Source organism: Zea mays, chromosome 5 (genome assembly GCF_902167145.1).
Source record: "Zea mays cultivar B73 chromosome 5, Zm-B73-REFERENCE-NAM-5.0, whole genome shotgun sequence".
In the NCBI taxonomy this organism is placed as follows: Eukaryota; Viridiplantae; Streptophyta; class Magnoliopsida; order Poales; family Poaceae; genus Zea; species Zea mays.
This window is the reverse complement of record NC_050100.1, coordinates 56819321-56838056: the sequence shown is the minus strand read 5'-3', so window position 1 is coordinate 56838056 and position 18736 is coordinate 56819321. Positions and strand designations below refer to the sequence as shown.

General features: G+C 46.0%; 2 protein-coding genes across 2 annotated transcripts; one reads left to right on the top strand and one right to left on the bottom strand.

The window, feature by feature from the left end:
* Nucleotides 1-7169: 7169 nt before the first annotated feature.
* On the top strand, nucleotides 7170-12921 carry LOC103648191 (uncharacterized). Its single transcript, XM_020537991.3, has 4 exons — nucleotides 7170-7443; nucleotides 7529-7619; nucleotides 10428-10461; nucleotides 12909-12921. Exons 1-4 carry the CDS (start codon nucleotides 7255-7257, stop codon nucleotides 12919-12921), a joined length of 327 nt encoding a protein of 108 aa, XP_020393580.1. The 5' UTR covers nucleotides 7170-7254.
* A 1263-nt stretch (nucleotides 12922-14184) lies between these two features.
* Nucleotides 14185-15349, bottom strand: LOC109939487 (uncharacterized). Its single transcript, XM_020537666.3, has one exon. The coding sequence runs from the start codon at nucleotides 15087-15089 to the stop codon at nucleotides 14607-14609; it is 483 nt and encodes a 160-aa protein (XP_020393255.1). The 5' UTR covers nucleotides 15090-15349; the 3' UTR covers nucleotides 14185-14606.
* Nucleotides 15350-18736: the final 3387 nt, after the last annotated feature.

Genomic DNA, 18736 nt, shown 5'->3' with positions numbered 1-18736 from the left:
GCCCACCGGAAGATGCCCCTGAGGCGTCAACTCAGCGCGGCGCCAAGAAGAAGGGCAAGAAGAAGTCGCAAGCGAAACGCGACGCCGCCGACGTGGACCTTATCGTCGCCGCCGAGTACAAGAACCCTCGGAAACCCCCCAGAGGTGACAACCTTTTCGACAAGATGCTCAAGGAGCCGTGCCCCTATCACCAGGGGCACGTCAAGCACACCCTTGAGGAGTGCGCCATGCTTCGGCGTCACTTCCACAGGGCCGGGCCACCCGCGGAGGGTGGCAGGGCTCACGACGACGACAAGAAGGAAGACCACCAGGCAGGAGAGTTCCCCGAGGTCCGCGACTACTTCATGATCTACGGTGGGCAAGCGGCGAACGCCTCGGCTCGGCACCGCAAGCAAGAGCGTCGGGAGGTCTGTTCGGTGAAGGTGGCGGCGCCAGTCTACCTAGACTGGTCCGAAAAGCCCATCACCTTCGACCAAGCCGACCACCCCGACCACGTGCCGAGCCCGGGGAAATACCCGCTCGTTGTCGACCCCGTCATCGGCGACGTCAGGCTCACCAAGGTCCTCATGGACGGAGGCACCAGCCTCAACATCATCTACGTCGAGACCCTCGGGCTCCTGCGTGTCGATCTGTCCTCGGTCCGGGCAGGCACTGCGCCTTTCCATGGGATCATCCCTGGGAAGCGCGTCCAGCCCCTCGGACAACTCGACCTTCCCGTCTGCTTCGGAACGCCCTCCAACTTCCGAAGGGAGACCCTGACATTCGAGGTGGTCGAGTTCCAAGGAACCTACCACGCGGTACTGGGAAGGCCATGCTACGCGAAGTTCATGGCCGTCCCCAACTACACCTACCTCAAGCTCAAGATGTCGGGCCCCAACGGGGTCATCACCGTCGGCCCCACGTACAAACACACGTTTGAATGCGACGTGGAGTGCGTGGAGTACGCCACAAATCACGTCTTATAATAAGAAGAAATCTTTCTCGGTATCAATCCCCTTGCCCCTCATTCTTTGAGAATCAGAAGGATCCTTTTCGAGTTTCCATTTCTTCATTTTGAATCTGGGCTCTTCTATCTTCGACTTATTTTTTTTGGCTGGGCGACGAAATGGATTTTGGAATTTATTGACATTCTCTAGAAAGGGTACTGTCAATAAGCCCGTTGGCACAGAAACCATTAAGAGAACGCCCAATAACTTATTGGGTACTGTACGGAGTATTTGATATATGGGAAACTCGATCTCATAGATCCCTATAGAATTCTGTGGAAAGCCGTATTCGATGAAAGTCGTATGTACGGCTTTGAGGGAGATCTTTGCTATCTTTCGAGATCCACCCTACAATATGGGGCCAAAAAGCCAAAAAAATAAGTGATTCGTTTTTAGCCCTTATAAAAAGAAAACGGATTCTTGAACCTCTTTTATATTCCTGTAGACCTTCAGAATAATTTTTTGGTTGTGCGAACCAAAAGGAATGGTGATTTTGGGTTGTACCAAGTCTGAAACCGAGTGGATTTATTTTTTGTCCCATATTTTTCTATTATATTTCTTTTTTTACTGGGAATCGAAATCTTAGATTGATCTAAAGATTATTTTGATTTCTTTACTATATTTAGTACAATTGTTTCATACACAGCATTCCTTTCTTTTATCGAGGGTTCTAGCAATTGATATCCTTTCGCAAATAATTGAAATGCAATTTCGTGATCTGGATCTTTAATTGTGGGAAACTTCTCAAGTTCTTCCGCAAGAAAAAGGATAATGGTAGCCCCCCATTAACTAATTTATGAATTTCATAGTAATAGAAATCCATGTCCTACCGAGATAGAATTTCGAACTTGCTATCCTCTTGCCTAATAGGCAAAGATTGACCTCTGTAGAAAGACTGATTCATTCGGATCAATATGAGGACCCAACTCCGTTGCATTGCCAGAATCCATGTTCCATATTTGAAATGAATCGTGATTGTATGGCCAACCATTGCGGGTAGAATGCTAGATGCCCGGGACCACGTTACTATTATTTCTTTCTCCTCCTTCATATTGACCTTTTCGATTTTTGCCAATAAATGACGAGCTACAAAAGGATTCGTTCCTTTGAAAAGACGTTCAAGGGGTTCTCAAAAATTCGAGATAGATCTAATTAGACTTTTTTACTTTTTTCTGAATTTTTTATTTTTCCACTCTGGAATATAGAGCGGACTGGTTAAGGGCTAAAAACGAATCACTTATTTTTTTGGCTTTTTGGCCCCATATTGTAGGGTGGATCTCGAAAGATAGGAAAGATCTCCCTCCAAGCCGTACATATGACTTTCATCGAATACGGCTTTCCACAGAATTCTATAGGGATCTATGAGATCGAGTATGGAATTCTGTTTACTCACTTTAAATTGAGTATATGTTTCCCTCCTTTTCCCGCTAGGACCGGAAATCCTGTATTTTCCATATCCATACGATCGAGTCCTTAGGTTTCCGAAATAGTGTAATGGAAAAAGAAGTGCTTCGAATCATTGCTGGATTCCGAACAGCTATGATAACTGAACCTAGCAAAATAGTAATTACGACCCAAGAAGTGATGAGTACTTGGGCATGAATTTGGAAACCTCCTATTTGCCAATAGAAGTGTTGCCCTACTTCTACACCCGATATATCATATAACCCCTTGAGTGTTTTAATGGAACATGGTGTAATATTCAAATAAATAGCAAAAATCTAAAAAGGCGGATCCTCCCTCTCCATCAAGAGTAATGAACTGGGTTCTGATACAGTACAAAAAAATAACTAAATTAACCAAACTTGCCTGGGCCGAGCTGGATTTGAACCAGCGTAGACATATTGTCAACGAATTTACAGTCCGTCCCCATTAACCGCTCGGGCATCGGTTTTTTTAATGCAAATAGATTCAATCTAATAATTTCTTTTAGATTAAGTCTTAGGTCTCGTTTGACCTGTGAAAGATCTCCTTTGTTGAAATGTTCCCAAAATTCCTAAAATAAAAGGACGACCGCCGTTCACCGAGGCTTCGGTCGCCGGCTTCCCTGTCATCAGTTCACCAACTTCCTTGACCTTCCGGCACTGGGCAGGCATCAGCCCCCATACATGGTCTTACGACTTTGCGGAGACCTGTGTTTTTGGTAAACAGTCGCCCGGGCCTGGTCACTGCGACCCCCTTTTGCGAGGGGGCACCCCTTCTCCCGAAGTTACGGGGCTATAATTCTCTTTCTCGATGGGACGGGGAAGGGATATAACTCAGCGGTAGAGTGTCACCTTGACGTGGTGGAAGTCATCAGTTCGAGCCTGATTATCCCTAAACCTAATGTGAGTTTTTTCTATTTTGACTTACTCCCCCACCACGATCGAACGGGAATGGATAAGAGGCTTGTGGGATTGACGTGATAGGGTAGGGTTGGCTATACTGCTGGTGGCGAACTCCAGGCTAATAATCTGAAGCGCATGGATACAAGTTATCCTTGGAAGGAAAGATAATTCCGAATCGAGGCCCTCGCCGAGTTCGAGGCCCTCATCGCCGACTTGGAGAGCCTCTCTAAGGAGGTGCCAGACGTGAAGCGTCACGCCGGCAACTTCGAGCCAGCGGAGACGGTTAGGTCCGTCCCCCTCAACCCCAGCAGCGACGCCACCAAGCAGATCCGGATCGGCTCCGAGCTCGATCCCAAATAGGAAGCAGTGCTCGTCGACTTTCTCCGCGCGAATGCCGACGTCTTCGCGTGGAGTCCCTTGGACATGCCCGGCATACCGAGGGATGTCGCCGAGCACTCGCTGGACATCCGAGCCGGAGCCCGACCCGTCAAGCAGCCTCTGCGCCGATTCGACGAAGAAAAGCGCAGGGCCATAGGCGAGGAGATCCACAAGCTAATGGCGGCAGGGTTCATCAAAGAGGTATTCCATCCCGAATGGCTTGCCAACCCTGTGCTTGTGAGAAAGAAAGGAGGGAAATGGCGGATGTGTGTAGACTACACTGGTCTAAACAAAGCATGTCCGAAGGTTCCCTACCCTCTGCCTCGCATTGATTAAATCATGGATTCCACTGCTGGGTGCGAAACCCTGTCTTTCCTCGATGCCTACTCCGGGTATCACCAAATCAGGATGAAGGAGTCCGACCAGCTCGCGACTTCTTTCATCATGCCCTTCGACATGTACTGCTATGTCACCATGCCGTTCGGCTTGAGGAATGCGGGCGCGACGTACCAGCGGTGCATGAACCATGTGTTCGGCGAACACATTGGCCGGACGGTCGAGGCCTACGTCGATGACATCGTAGTCAAGACGAGGAAAGCCTCCGACCTCCTTTCCGACCTTGAAGTGACATTCCGATGTCTCAAGGCAAAAGGCGTGAAGCTCAATCCCGAAAAGTGTGTCTTCGGGGTGCCCCGAGGCATGCTCTTGGGGTTCATCGTCTCCGAGCAGGGCATCGAAGCCAACCCGGAGAAGATCGCAGCCATCACCAGCATGGGGCCCATCAAAGACTTAAAAGGCGTACAGAGGGTCATGGGATGTCTCGCGGCTCTGAGCCGCTTCATCTCACGCCTCGGCGAAAGAGGTCTACCTCTGTACCGCCTCTTAAGGAAGGTCGAGTGCTTCACTTGGACCCCTGAGGCCGAGGAAGCCCTCGGGAACCTGAAGGCGCTCCTCACGAATGCGCCTATCTTGGTGCCCCCAGCTGCCGGAGAAGCCCTCCTGATCTACGTCGCCGCAACCACTCAGGTGGTTAGCGCCGCGATTGTGGTCGAGAGGCAAGAAGAGGGGCATGCATTGCCCGTTCAGAGGCCAGTCTACTTCGTCAGCGAGGTACTGTCCGAAACCAAGATCCGCTACCCACAAGTTCAGAAGCTGCTGTACGCGGTGATCCTGATGCGGCGGAAGCTGCAACACTACTTCGAGTCTCATCCGGTAACTGTGGTGTCATCCTTCCCCCTAGGGGAGATCATCCAGTGCCGAGAGGCCTCGGGTAGAATCGCAAAGTGGGCGGTGGAAATCATGGGCGAAGCAATCTCGTTCGCCCCTCGGAAGGCCATCAAGTCCCAGGTCTTGGCGGACTTCGTGGCTGAATGGGTCGACACCCAGCTCCCAACAGCTCTGATTCAACCGGAGCTCTGGACCATGTTCTTTGACGGGTCGTTGATGAAGACAGGAGCCGGCGCAGGCCTACTCTTCATCTCGCCCCTCGAGAAGCACCTACGCTACATGCTACGCCTCCATTTCTCGGCGTCCAACAATGTGGCTGAGTACGAGGCTCTGGTCAATGGGTTGCGGATCGCCATCGAACTAGGGGTCCGACGCCTCGACGCTCGCGGTGACTCGCAGCTCGTCATCGACCAAGTCATGAAGAACTCCCACTGCCGTGACCCGAAGATGGAGGCCTACTACGATGAGGTTCGGCGCCTGGAAGACAAGTTCTACGGGCTCGAGCTCAACCACATCGCCCGGCGCTACAACGAGACTGCGGATGAGCTGGCTAAAATAGCCTCGGGGCGAACAACAGTTCCCCCGGACGTCTTCTCCCGAGACCTGCATCAACCCTCCATCAAGATCGACGACACGCCTGAGCCCGAGTCACCCTCGGCCCAGCCCGAGGTACCCTCGGCTCAGTCCGAGGCATCCTCGGCACGGCCCGAGGCACCCTCAGCTCGGCCCGAGGCGCCCTCGGTTCAGCCCGAGGCACCCACGGCCCCGAGGGTGAGGCACTGCGCGTCGAGGAGGAGCGAAGCTGTGACACCCCAGGTGTCTATTTCGGGTTATGTCGAAAGATTTATCCTAATCTCGGATGCTCAGTGAAAATTTCTATTTCTCGATCGTGTCTATCTCTGTCTATCAGGCTTTCTCATGGAAGTTCACCGAATTCAGAGTTAATCGATCGCGAGAAACAGCCAAGTTTGGAGCGTGTTAAAACTTTTAATTCTTGGCACGGATGCAAAACTCGATACTCAATCTCGATTTATAAATCTCGTCTAAAGCTCATTTAATCAAACGCTCGGCAGCTGCTAGTCGAGCTGTGTCCGACTCCGATTTCTCGATGTTCGATCTATGTCCAAAAATTAATCCGACTCCGTACTCTCAAACGGAATGCTCAATATGTCGTCCTCTGATTAATTCTTACTCGACTCAGCCAAATATCTCATGTCCGAACCGAATTCAAAATCCCGTATCGACAGCGATTTTAAAATGCCACGATTCACCTTTTCCGACTAAAAATCCGAAAGCCGATCAAATCTCAGGACGGTTTATTTTCGATTTACGCGTAGGGAATTATTTTCAAGCGAAATCTAATTAGACTCTCGGCCGAATTAATTGCTCAATCGTCCGTTCGCCGAAATCTATTTCGCTCTGTTCTGTGTACAGACAAATTCCGCGGGAACATTTATTCCAGAAAAATAATTTAGCGCGACCCGAGTACGTGTTTTGGGCCAAGCCCATTCCAGCCCGGCCCATTTGGGCCACTAAGGAAAACCCTAACCCTAGTGCCCCTCTATAAATAGCAGCCCTCTCCTAGCAAGTGGAGGCATTTTTGCACTCCCACCCCTCATTTTCTCCCAGCCGCCACAGCCATTCTTCCTCCCTGTTCACAGCAGCAGCACGCTAGCGCAGGGAGCTCGGCTCTTTCTCGCCATGGCACTCGGCACCCATCCGGCAGGGCGCCCTTCTTCCCCAGCGCATCGAAGCACCTCCCATGGCGCCACCCCCTGCAGCTTCACCTCCCAGCGCCCCCTTTTGCTTCATGGCTGCCAGCAGTTCCCATGGCCGACACCTCTGCTCGGCCAGCCGCCATGGACGCCCCCTGCGACTGCTGCAAATGGCCGAGCTCCCTTGGAGCAGGCGCTCTCCAGCCAGGGCGCGACGCCCTGCTCCTCCATGGGCTCGACCCTCCCTGCGCCCTCCCTGTTTCCCTTGGACGAGCACAAGTGCAGGCCGACGACCTCCCTTTCCCTGCTGTTCCTGCGTCCTATTTATTTTCCATGGACAGCAGTAGGAGCCATGCCGCCCCGGCCCCTCTCCTCCCCTCTTCCCCATAAAACAGCAGCCGCAGCGAGCCGCCGTCGCCCACGGCGAGCAGCAGCTCGCCCACCTCTTCCTCCCATGACGCCCTGCAATCTTCCCCCTTCCTCCCTTTGCTCCTCTCCATGTTTCAGCGCCTAGAACAATCCCTGCTGCGCCTGAGATCTGGACAGCCATGGAGGACAACCAAACTCCTCTCCCATGGCAGCATTTTCCCCCATCCGAGCTCCACCCATGGCGAGAGGCCAATGCCGCCCAGCTCACTGTCTAGGGCGCCCATAAAATTCCAGCAGCGAGCTCCACCGCCGATCTACGCGGCCCCAACTTTGCGCGCTGTCGGCTCGCTGTTTTGTGGAGCCCCATGGACAGCGCGTCGTCGACGCCCGCCGTGTGCTCGCTGTTTTGCGCAGCCCCCAATCGCGCCGTCGAAAACCGTGGTGAGAAACACCCCGCTGCCCTTGCTATTATCATATTTTTGTGCTCGGAAAAAAATGTTGAACTATTGCGTGTGTCTAATCGCAGCTAGTGGTCGACGCCGCGCTTCGCGCCTTGCCCGTTCGACGAAATGCCAAGCCATGTGGACAGCCCATGCGTCTAGTCACGACTCGTTCAGGTTGAATCCATGTGATTGACTTACTTGTGCATTTGTCATTGTCCTATATATATATATATATATATATATATATATACATGTATGTGAATATGTTGTATGCGAAGTAAAACTCATGGAGGAGAAAGTGGTACGCGTAGATGTGTTTGCGATTGGAATGCCAATAAGTGTATATGTGGCTGCGATAGTTCTTTTGTACGTCGTCGGGATTGGTCGCGGATGTATTAATTGTTTGCTAAAGCACTTCGTCATAAAGTAGTGTGTTAGTTGTGGTAAATTAAATAAAGCGTAAAACATACTTAGTAATTTCCATAGTCGGCTAATGAGTTAGTCTATGTTAAATACATTTTATGTATTCATCGTGGTGTAGGATAGAGTGGGTCAAAGATATAAATTATGAGACATGTGATTTGTGTTTAAGGACGAGAGGTGCGAATAATCGGTTAGTGTTTCACTTGTCTAGTCGATAAATGTGGTCATGAATAATTGTGCTCGACATAAATGTTTGGTCGTTGTATCACTTCCTCTATGTTTATAAGTCGAGCCAAAATGCGGGATACTAGTGGTACGCTAGACGGGTGGTGTCCAAATAAAATTAACCTGTCGATGTAGTAGTTGTCGTGCGTGATTTATTGTTATTGAGTAGTTGAATTACGAGTTATGCGAGGATCATGTTAGAAACTAGTGTGCGGCGTGTCACTGTGCTCGGGTGGTAAACAATAGGTCAGTAGGTATGGTTGGTGTCATTAGCAAATGGGGATGATTCCTGTTGTGCGATAAAATTGGAAGGGCAAGGAACATGAGTAGTGTGTCGATCAAGTTAACTGATAGGTTCCGTAAACACACTTGTGATGCTTTTATATGCATGATAAGATCGATGCCTTGTCGTCGTAGCCTTAGGAAATTTTCTGAAATGCGCTAGTGCTCTACTGATGGGTTGAATGAACTTGAGATGTATTACAATAGTTGTGTGTCGTGTCGGTCATCCGAAAATGGCGAAAGGTGGTGTGTGATGGTAATTGGGAAATAGTCACGTCATTAGCCAACTCATGTCAGGTAGGAGTTGATTGTGTTAAGTGATTGTTATATATGTTGTGTCACGAATTGTGATAATAATAGGCAAGCCGACGTGTATGCTGTCTGGCGGGCTGTGCTGTTGCTCTAGCTAGCCGACTGGTTAGATGACTTTAATTAAGCCCGTAGTCCCGATGAATTGCTTGTTGTAGTCTAGATGCGCATGGTGATGATCGCGGGTAAAAATCTGTAGTGCTCATGTGGTGTCTAAACTAAAATGCGGACTAGTGGGTGAAAAGCGCTTAGCTATAAGTATATGCCGGATTTGATGATTGTGGTGAATGCGTTTGTTAACTGAATGTGGTAATTTTAGTGCACTAAATGATTTGGATAAAATTTGTAAGTCTACTTGCTAGTCCTCATTTAATTAATTTAACTCTAAGCAATGGTAAAGAGCTAGAATGATTCAAGTCTCTAGAATGTTGCAATTCTTGAATTATATAGAAGCTGGAATTTATTGATTGCTGTTTTGGGCTGCACACATTATTTTTGTTGTGCTGTTTGTTTGATAAATCAAATCATGTTTTCTGTAGAAAAGTCATATAGAAGAGTTGTAGATAACATGATTATCTTGCTTGTACTAAAATTTGACAGCCATAGGTCTAACAGTTTAGGAGTTATGCTTTTTACAAATTCAGTAACTGAATCTGTCCAAATTCTGTACAGATTTCAGAAACTGCACTGTTTGCTCAATTTAATTTTGCCACCTGTTCATGGTCGTTATAAGGAAGTTGTAGATGCTTTTCTCATCTTGCTTGTGTTAAAATTTCATAACCACAGGCCTGATAGTCTAAGAGTTATGAATTTTACAAACTGCTTGCTGTGTTCTGTCCACTGTCAGAACAGATTTCGAAAACTGTGCTGTTTGATTTAGTTAAACATTGAATCACTTCTTAGTGATTATAAAAGTTATGTAGTGCTTTTGCTGAGCTTTTCAAAAAGTCTTGGATCACTCTTTTTGGTGGTCTGAAGATTAAGTTATGGATGTTTGAAGTCTGAAGACTGAATCTGTCCAATTCTGGACAGCAAAGCCTTCTAGTGTATTTTATCCTTAGTTAACTATTGAATCACCTTAAGATGTTTATAAGTGATATGTAGAAAATTTTATTACCTTTCCAGAAAGTCTAGGATCACCTTGTTTGGATTCCTGAATCTTCAGTTATGAATTTTTAAAGTCATAAGTCTGAATCTGTCCAAATCTGGACAGCGCTGTTGTGTTAACACCTTTTGACCTTGCTAAGTGTTTAATCATGCTGTGATGACAATACCAAAGTTGTAAAGCACTTTTCAAGCTTTCTAGAAAGTCCTAGTTTACTATTTTTGGTTAAATATCTTGTGAGTTATGACTGAAACAAGTGACTGCTGTATTGCTGTCCAAAAATTCTGCTAGTGCCTATTTGATTGTTAGTTCACCCTTTTGGCTAAAAATGGTTGGTTAGCACTAAATTAATATAGAATTGCCATGGCTAAGCTTGAAATAACATATGTGTCATGTTTTTATACGTTTCTTTCTCTAGTTAATTGTGATGTAGTATTGTGTTGCGTAATATCCAAAATGTTTGTCATCTTTTTAGTGGTGTTAATGTTGTGCGCTCGACGATATGTAGTTAGTTAACGCTAGTGTGTGTGGTTGCTTGTGATGTCTTGCTACTTAGTGTTTACTTCGCTAGCGTGTACTTAAAGTATCTTGTGCTACTTTCATTATATTCATGCATATGCATCTTGCACCTCATTTAGGACCGAGAGATGACGATCGTGCAAGTAATGTGGTGCCACCCACAAGATGCAGATGATGGACAACCTAAGGAAGGATGGACATAACCAGTATTTGCTCGCCAAGCGAGTGCCTCCCCCAGCAAACACTATCTAAGTGTTAAATAAAAGGCAAGCCCCGGTTTTATGCATAACCGTTTATATATGCTATTTTACTACACTTAATGTTTGTAGGCTTGTATTGTGCACTTAAGTGTAGGAGTTGACTGAAACCTTAGTTGCATGAACTCAGGATTCCTTTTGTGGTGGATACTAGTATGCTAGGTCGAGTAGCTGCTTTATTAATTAGGGATCTCGGTAGAAGTCGAGTGATTTTTCTAGCACTCGCGCGAGGTCAGGAATTGGTTGTATCCATTTTGATATCGTAAGGATGGTGGTCTGTGGACAACGGTCCATGGGGATGCATTGTCTACGAGACGGAAATTGGAATAAGGATTAAGGTGTGGTACCGTGAGTCAAGCGTTTGAACGTACTAAACATATGCCGAGAAATATGGTAAATCGGTAAGCCTAGTACCTGAGTGAACCTACAGTGGACATATCCCCTCACGCGACCTGAGACGTGGTCTCCCATTCCGGTTATGGTGGGTACAAGTGCGGTCACTGCACGACGGCAGTCGGGGTCAGTGAGGCATTGTACGCCAAGGCGGTGAGCCCTGATCTGCTGACGGGGAATCGATGGGGACGGTTGATGTGTGTGGGGACGGAGTGCCCCTACATGTCGTGTGTTTAGGTTTACCTTGCAAGGTTTAAAACTCGATTCGAATCGTCTGCTTCTCGCAGCTAATGAGACTGCTTGATCCATGCTGCTACATTGAGTAATAAGTGGAAATGAGGTGACTGGCAAAAAGATGTTGATTGATATAATGTTTGGTACCATGTATGAATAGCTAGGTACTCATCTAGTTTAAAAAGGAGCATACTAAAACTTGAAAAGCTAAAACTTGATTTTAGATTCAGCTAGTGCTTTTGGCAAACCAAACCCCTCAGCCAAACAGCTGCATGTCTAGAGGTAGAGGAGTAGACTCCTCACACCGGGTAAGTCTAGCTGAGTATTAGTATACTCAGCCTTGCTTGTGGCACAATTTTTGCAGGTACCTCCTTGATTTGGTTGATGGTGTGACTTGGCCTTCATCCCTGCCACCGGGATAGATGGTTGAGTGGGTTACTGCTTCCGCAGGAGAGGACCAGGAGGAGTAGCGTGGCCAGGCTTCGCCATGTTACTCGGTTTTCTTCGTTAGTTATTTCCGCTGCATTAAAATTTATGGTTATTATTTCTGAAACTCCGATAATGTAATCACTAATGATACTTATTAAATTTTGGTATTATGTTTTATTGTATTTCTCTGTGCCTCACCTTCGTGTGAGCTAGTGGTATTCGATCCTGGATAAGTGGCTTTATCGGACTAGATCCGAGGGACTGACGGTTTATTCCTGTTTAAGTGTGTTGCTGCCCTTAAGGGTGCGACTTGGGCACTTAAGCTGGAATAATTCGGGCGGTTCCGCCACAGCTGGTATCGGAGCGAGTACCAGTACAGAGAAGTCAATAAGTCATGATTTCCAACCTTTTCTAAAGTAAAACTTGCTTAGAAACCAAAGTTGGATAGATATCAGGACGATAAGTTAGACCTAGGACGTGAAGCCCTAGAAATAGATGGGTAGCTAGGTGGCTAGTTATTTAGGCCATAAAGGCTACTATTACTATTAATAAGGATGCTGTAAAAGCACCCGAAAAGTAGTTAGGTCTGAAAGACGACTAGAATGAGCATGCATCATGATTGTCGCATCATAATTGTCTCTTGCGCATCAACATGCTTCTCTTACCTTTATTCCAATAATACAAACTTGTGAATAATATGATGTACTGCTATGTTAGAAATGCCTTACCTCGTGTCAGATGGGTATGTCTTGTTAGGATTGTGTTATGTGTTTCTCTTGTTTGCTATCTAGGTGGTATTGTGATTATTCAACCCTTCTTCCCAAAACTAGCAAAAAAAATTTGTTGCTTGTTCCGTTCATGAAAAGAACCCCCTCCAAACAACCTTGAGTTTAGCAAGTCAAACCTCCTTAAAAAAACAAATCCTACTTGTGTTGGTATTTTCTAGCCCCCTTGAGTGTTTTACCTTTGAAGTTAAACCTGCACAACTTGTAGACCCCCATAGCTTAACCGCTAGCCAAACTAAAACTTCCTTGTGCACTTGTTGTGTCAAAAAAAAATTATTGTTGGTGTCTAGTTGCGCAAACCCTATCAAGGCCATGTTCCTTTCCATAAATCCTTGCCCCTAAAACTTCATAGCATTCATGTCGATCATCCAGTTGATCTTGTTGCCTACCTCTCCTTTCACCTGGATCCGGTAATCCTTTTCCTGGTGAATCATGCTGGTTGTATCATCCGAATCTCTGGATCCTTTAATTATCTGGTTATCTGCTATAACCCGTTCTCCAGTATCGGATGTTGATCTACCTAAATCTCTCAATTCTGGTCGTTCTCATGCTCTTTCTCCGATGATCATGACGTCATTTTATCAACTTATCTCTAAACGGCATATCCATGTGGATTAATGGATGTTGCTGTTATCTTTAGTTCTCTCATGTCTCAGCAAGTTGCCAATCTTGATCTCATGGTTGGTTCTCCTCATATCCACTCTCGTATAAATCTCTAACTTGGTAATCTGCGTGTTGATCGTAAAATAGTTCTCTGAGTTGAAGAAAATTCTCATGTATTGCTCTTTTGCCAAAAATCTATGTTTCAACTCTTGTCATGATCTTATTTCTCGAGCCATACTCTCAAGGGCTCCATCTATCTGTGCTATGTGGATTTCTTATTAGGTTGTGTCTAGTAATGGTGTTGCGACTAAAACACCTGATGGTGCCGCGACGAAACCGAGAGCCTACTATGGAGCACACATAGTTGAGCTGCTCGGCACGCGCTGGTACCACGGTTAATAGTCGTGGTCCATTACGAGACTATACTGATGTGCTCTCTTTTGTGAACATCCTCTCAAAGGGATCGCTGCATTTTGTCTCAACATGTCGCGATATTCTATCCAAATCTATCTTCCGTATCTTGTCAGATCCCATCTCCTGAATTTGTTACATGCTTCTCCACCCTTAAAAATCCTCATTCGAATCTCGGGACGAGATTCTTTTTAAGGGGGGAAGGCTGTGACACCCCAGGTGTCTATTTCGGGTTATGTCGAAAGATTTATCCTAATCTCGGATGCTCAGTGAAAATTTCTATTTCTCGATCGTGTCTATCTCTGTCTATCAGGCTTTCTCATGGAAGTTCACCGAATTCAGAGTTAATCGATCGCGAGAAACAGCCAAGTTTGGAGCGTGTTAAAACTTTTAATTCTTGGCACGGATGCAAAACTCGATACTCAATCTCGATTTATAAATCTCGTCTAAAGCTCATTTAATCAAACGCTCGGCAGCTGCTAGTCGAGCTGTGTCCGACTCCGATTTCTCGATGTTCGATCTATGTCCAAAAATTAATCCGACTCCGTACTCTCAAACGGAATGCTCAATATGTCGTCCTCTGATTAATTCTTACTCGACTCAGCCAAATATCTCATGTCCGAACCGAATTCAAAATCCCGTATCGACAGCGATTTTAAAATGCCACGATTCACCTTTTCCGACTAAAAATCCGAAAGCCGATCAAATCTCAGGACGGTTTATTTTCGATTTACGCGTAGGGAATTATTTTCAAGCGAAATCTAATTAGACTCTCGGCCGAATTAATTGCTCAATCGTCCGTTCGCCGAAATCTATTTCGCTCTGTTCTGTGTACAGACAAATTCCGCGGGAAAATTTATTCCGGAAAAATAATTTAGCGCGACCCGAGTACGTGTTTTGGGCCAAGCCCATTCCAGCCCGGCCCATTTGGCCCACTAAGGAAAACCCTAACCCTAGTGCCCCTCTATAAATAGCAGCCCTCTCCTAGCAAGTGGAGGCATTTTTGCACTCCCACCCCTCATTTTCTCCCAGCCGCCACAGCCATTCTTCCTCCCTGTTCACAGCAGCAGCATGCTAGCGCAGGGAGCTCGGCTCTTTCTCGCCATGGCACTCGACACCCATCCGGCAGGGCGCCCTTCTTCCCCAGCGCATCGAAGCACCTCCCATGGCGCCACCCCCTGCAGCTTCACCTCCCAGCGCCCCCTTTCTGCTTCATGGCTGCCAGCAGTTCCCATGGCCGACACCTCTGCTCGGCCAGCCGCCATGGACGCCCCCTGCCACTGCTGCAAATGGCCGAGCTCCCTTGGAGCAGGCGCTCTCCAGCCAGGGCGCGACGCCCTGCTCCTCCATGGGCTCGACCCTCCCTGCGCCCTCCCTGTTTCCCCTGGACGAGCACAAGTGCAGGCCGACGACCTCCCTTTCCCTGCTGTTCCTGCGTCCTATTTATTTTCCATGGACAGTAGTAGGAGCCATGCCGCCCCGGCCCCTCTCCTCCCCTCTTCCCCATAAAACAGCAGCCGCAGCGAGCCGCCGTCGCCCACGGCGAGCAGCAGCTCGCCCACCTCTTCCTCCCATGACGCCCTGCAATCTTCCCCCTTCCTCCCTTTGCTCCTCTCCATGTTTCAGCGCCTAGAACAATCCCTGCTGCGCCTGAGATCTGGACAGCCATGGAGGACAACCAAACTCCTCTCCCATGGCAGCATTTTCCCCCATCCGAGCTCCACCCATGGCGAGAGGCCAATGCCGCCCAGCTCACTGTCTAGGGCGCCCATAAAATTCCAGCAGCGAGCTCCACCGCCGATCTACGCGGCCCCAACTTCGCGCGCTATCGGCTCGCTGTTTTGTGGAGCCCCATGGACAGCGCGTCGTCGACGCCCGCCATGTGCTCGCTGTTTTGCGCAGCCCCCAATCGCGCCGTCGAAAACCGTGGTGAGAAACACCCCGCTGCCCTTGCTATTATCATATTTTTGTGCTCGGAAAAAAATGTTGAACTATTGCGTGTGTCTAATCGCAGCTAGTGGTCGACGCCGCGCTTCGCGCCTTGCCCGTTCGACGAAATGCCAAGCCATGTGGACAGCCCATGCGTCTAGTCACGACTCGTTCAGGTTGAATCCATGTGATTGACTTACTTGTGCATTTGTCATTGTCCTATATATATATATATATACATGTATGTGAATATGTTGTATGCGAAGTAAAACTCATGGAGGAGAAAGTGGTACGCGTAGATGTGTTTGCGATTGGAATGCCAATAAGTGTATATGTGGCTGCGATAGTTCTTTTGTACGTCGTCGGGATTGGTCGCGGATGTATTAATTGTTTGCTAAAGCACTTCGTCATAAAGTAGTGTGTTAGTTGTGGTAAATTAAATAAAGCGTAAAACATACTTAGTAATTTCCATAGTCGGCTAATGAGTTAGTCTATGTTAAATACATTTTATGTATTCATCGTGGTGTAGGATAGAGTGGGTCAAAGATATAAATTATGAGACATGTGATTTGTGTTTAAGGACGAGAGGTGCGAATAATCGGTTAGTGTTTCACTTGTCTAGTCGATAAATGTGGTCATAAATAATTGTGCTCGACATAAATGTTTGGTCGTTGTATCACTTCCTCTATGTTTATAAGTCGAGCCAAAATGCGGGATACTAGTAGTACGCTAGACGGGTGGTGTCCAAATAAAATTAACCTGTCGATGTAGTAGTTGTCGTGCGTGATTTATTGTTATTGAGTAGTTGAATTACGAGTTATGCGAGGATCATGTTAGAAACTAGTGTGCGGCGTGTCACTGTGCTCGGGTGGTAAACAATAGGTCAGTAGGTATGGTTGGTGTCATTAGCAAATGGGGATGATTCCTGTTGTGCGATAAAATTGGAAGGGCAAGGAACATGAGTAGTGTGTCGATCAAGTTAACTGATAGGTTCCGTAAACACGCTTGTGATGCTTTTATATGCATGATAAGATCGATGCCTTGTCGTCGTAGCCTTAGGAAATTTTCTGAAATGCGCTAGTGCTCTACTGATGGGTTGAATGAACTTGAGATGTATTACAATAGTTGTGTGTCGTGTCGGTCATCCGAAAATGGCGAAAGGTGGTGTGTGATGGTAATTGGGAAATAGTCACGTCATTAGCCAACTCATGTCAGGTAGGAGTTGATTGTGTTAAGTGATTGTTATATATGTTGTGTCACGAATTGTGATAATAATAGGCAAGCCGACGTGTATGCTGTCTGGCGGGCTGTGCTGTTGCTCTAGCTAGCCGACTGGTGTCTAAACTAAAATGCGGACTAGTGGGTGAAAAGCGCTTAGCTATAAGTATATGCCGGATTTGATGATTGTGGTGAATGCGTTTGTTAACTGAATGTGGTAATTTTAGTGCACTAAATGATTTGGATAAAATTTGTAAGTCTACTTGCTAGTCCTCATTTAATTAATTTAACTCTAAGAAATGGTAAAGAGCTAGAATGATTCAAGTCTCTAGAATGTTGCAATTCTTGAATTATATAGAAGCTGGAATTTATTGATTGCTGTTTTGGGCTGCACGCATTATTTTTGTTGTGCTGTTTGTTTGATAAATCAAATCATGTTTTCTGTAGAAAAGTCATATAGAAGAGTTGTAGATAACATGATTATCTTGCTTGTACTAAAATTTGACAGCCATAGGTCTAACAGTTTAGGAGTTATGCTTTTTACAAATTCAGTAACTGAATCTGTCCAAATTCTGTACAGATTTCAGAAACTGCACTGTTTGCTCAATTTAATTTTGCCACCTGTTCATGGTCGTTATAAGGAAGTTGTAGATGCTTTTCTCATCTTGCTTGTGTTAAAATTTCATAACCACAGGCCTGATAGTCTAAGAGTTATGAATTTTACAAACTGCTTGCTGTGTTCTGTCCACTGTCAGAACAGATTTCGAAAACTGTGCTGTTTGATTTAGTTAAACATTGAATCACTTCTTAGTGATTATAAAAGTTATGTAGTGCTTCTGCTGAGCTTTTCAAAAAGTCTTGGATCACTCTTTTTGGTGGTCTGAAGATTAAGTTATGGATGTTTGAAGTCTGAAGACTGAATCTGTCCAATTCTGGACAGCAAAGCCTTCTAGTGTATTTTATCCTTAGTTAACTATTGAATCACCTTAAGATGTTTATAAGTGATATGTAGACAATTTTATTACCTTTCCAGAAAGTCTAGGATCACCTTGTTTGGATGCCTGAATCTTCAGTTATGAATTTTTAAAGTCATAAGTCTGAATCTGTCCAAATCTGGACAGCGCTGTTGTGTTAACACCTTTTGACCTTGCTAAGTGTTTAATCATGCTGTGATGACAATACCAAAGTTGTAAAGCACTTTTCAAGCTTTCTAGAAAGTCCTAGTTTACTATTTTTGGTTAAATATCTTGTGAGTTATGACTGAAACAAGTGACTGCTGTATTGCTGTCCAAAAATTCTGCTAGTGCCTATTTGATTGTTAGTTCACCCTTTTAGCTAAAAATGGTTGGTTAGCACTAAATTAATATAGAATTGCCATGGCTAAGCTTGAAATAACATATGTGTCATGTTTTTATACGTTTCTTTCTCTAGTTAATTGTGATGTAGTATTGTGTTGCGTAATATCCAAAATGTTTGTCATCTTTTTAGTGGTGTTAATGTTGTGCGCTCGACGATATGTAGTTAGTTAACGCTAGTGTGTGTGGTTGCTTGTGATGTCTTGCTACTTAGTGTTTACTTCGCTAGCGTGTACTTAAAGTATCTTGTGCTACTTTCATTATATTCATGCATATGCATCTTGCACCTCATTTAGGACCGAGAGATGACGATCGTGCAAGTAATGTGGTGCCACCCACAAGATGCAGATGATGGACAACCTAAGGAAGGATGGACATAACCAGTATTTGCTCGCCAAGCGAGTGCCTCCCCCAGCAAACACTATCTAAGTGTTAAATAAAAGGCAAGCCCCGGTTTTATGCATAACCGTTTATATATGCTATTTTACTACACTTAATGTTTGTAGGCTTGTATTGTGCACTTAAGTGTAGGAGTTGACTGAAACCTTAGTTGCATGAACTCAGGATTCCTTTTGTGATGGATACTAGTATGCTAGGTCGAGTAGCTGCTTTATTAATTAGGGATCTCGGTAGAAGTCGAGTGATTTTTCTAGCACTCGCGCGAGGTCAGGAATTGGTTGTATCCATTTTGATATCGTAAGGATGGTGGTCTGTGGACAACGGTCCATGGGGATGCGTTGTCTACGAGACGGAAATTGGAATAAGGATTAAGGTGTGGTACCATGAGTCAAGCGTTTGAACGTACTAAACATAT

Coding starts and splice junctions, on each gene's coding strand:
- LOC103648191 (XM_020537991.3), top strand. CDS start 7,255: ATGCCGCCCAGCTCACTGTCTAGGGCGCCCATAAAATTCCAGCAGCGA. Junction 7,444..7,528: donor TCGCGCCGTCGAAAACCGTG/GTGAGAAACACC, acceptor GTCTAATCGCAG/CTAGTGGTCGACGCCGCGCT. Junction 7,620..10,427: donor TCTAGTCACGACTCGTTCAG/GTTGAATCCATG, acceptor CACCTCATTTAG/GACCGAGAGATGACGATCGT.
- LOC109939487 (XM_020537666.3), bottom strand. CDS start 15,089: ATGGCTGTCCAGATCTCAGGCGCAGCAGGGATTGTTCTAGGCGCTGAA.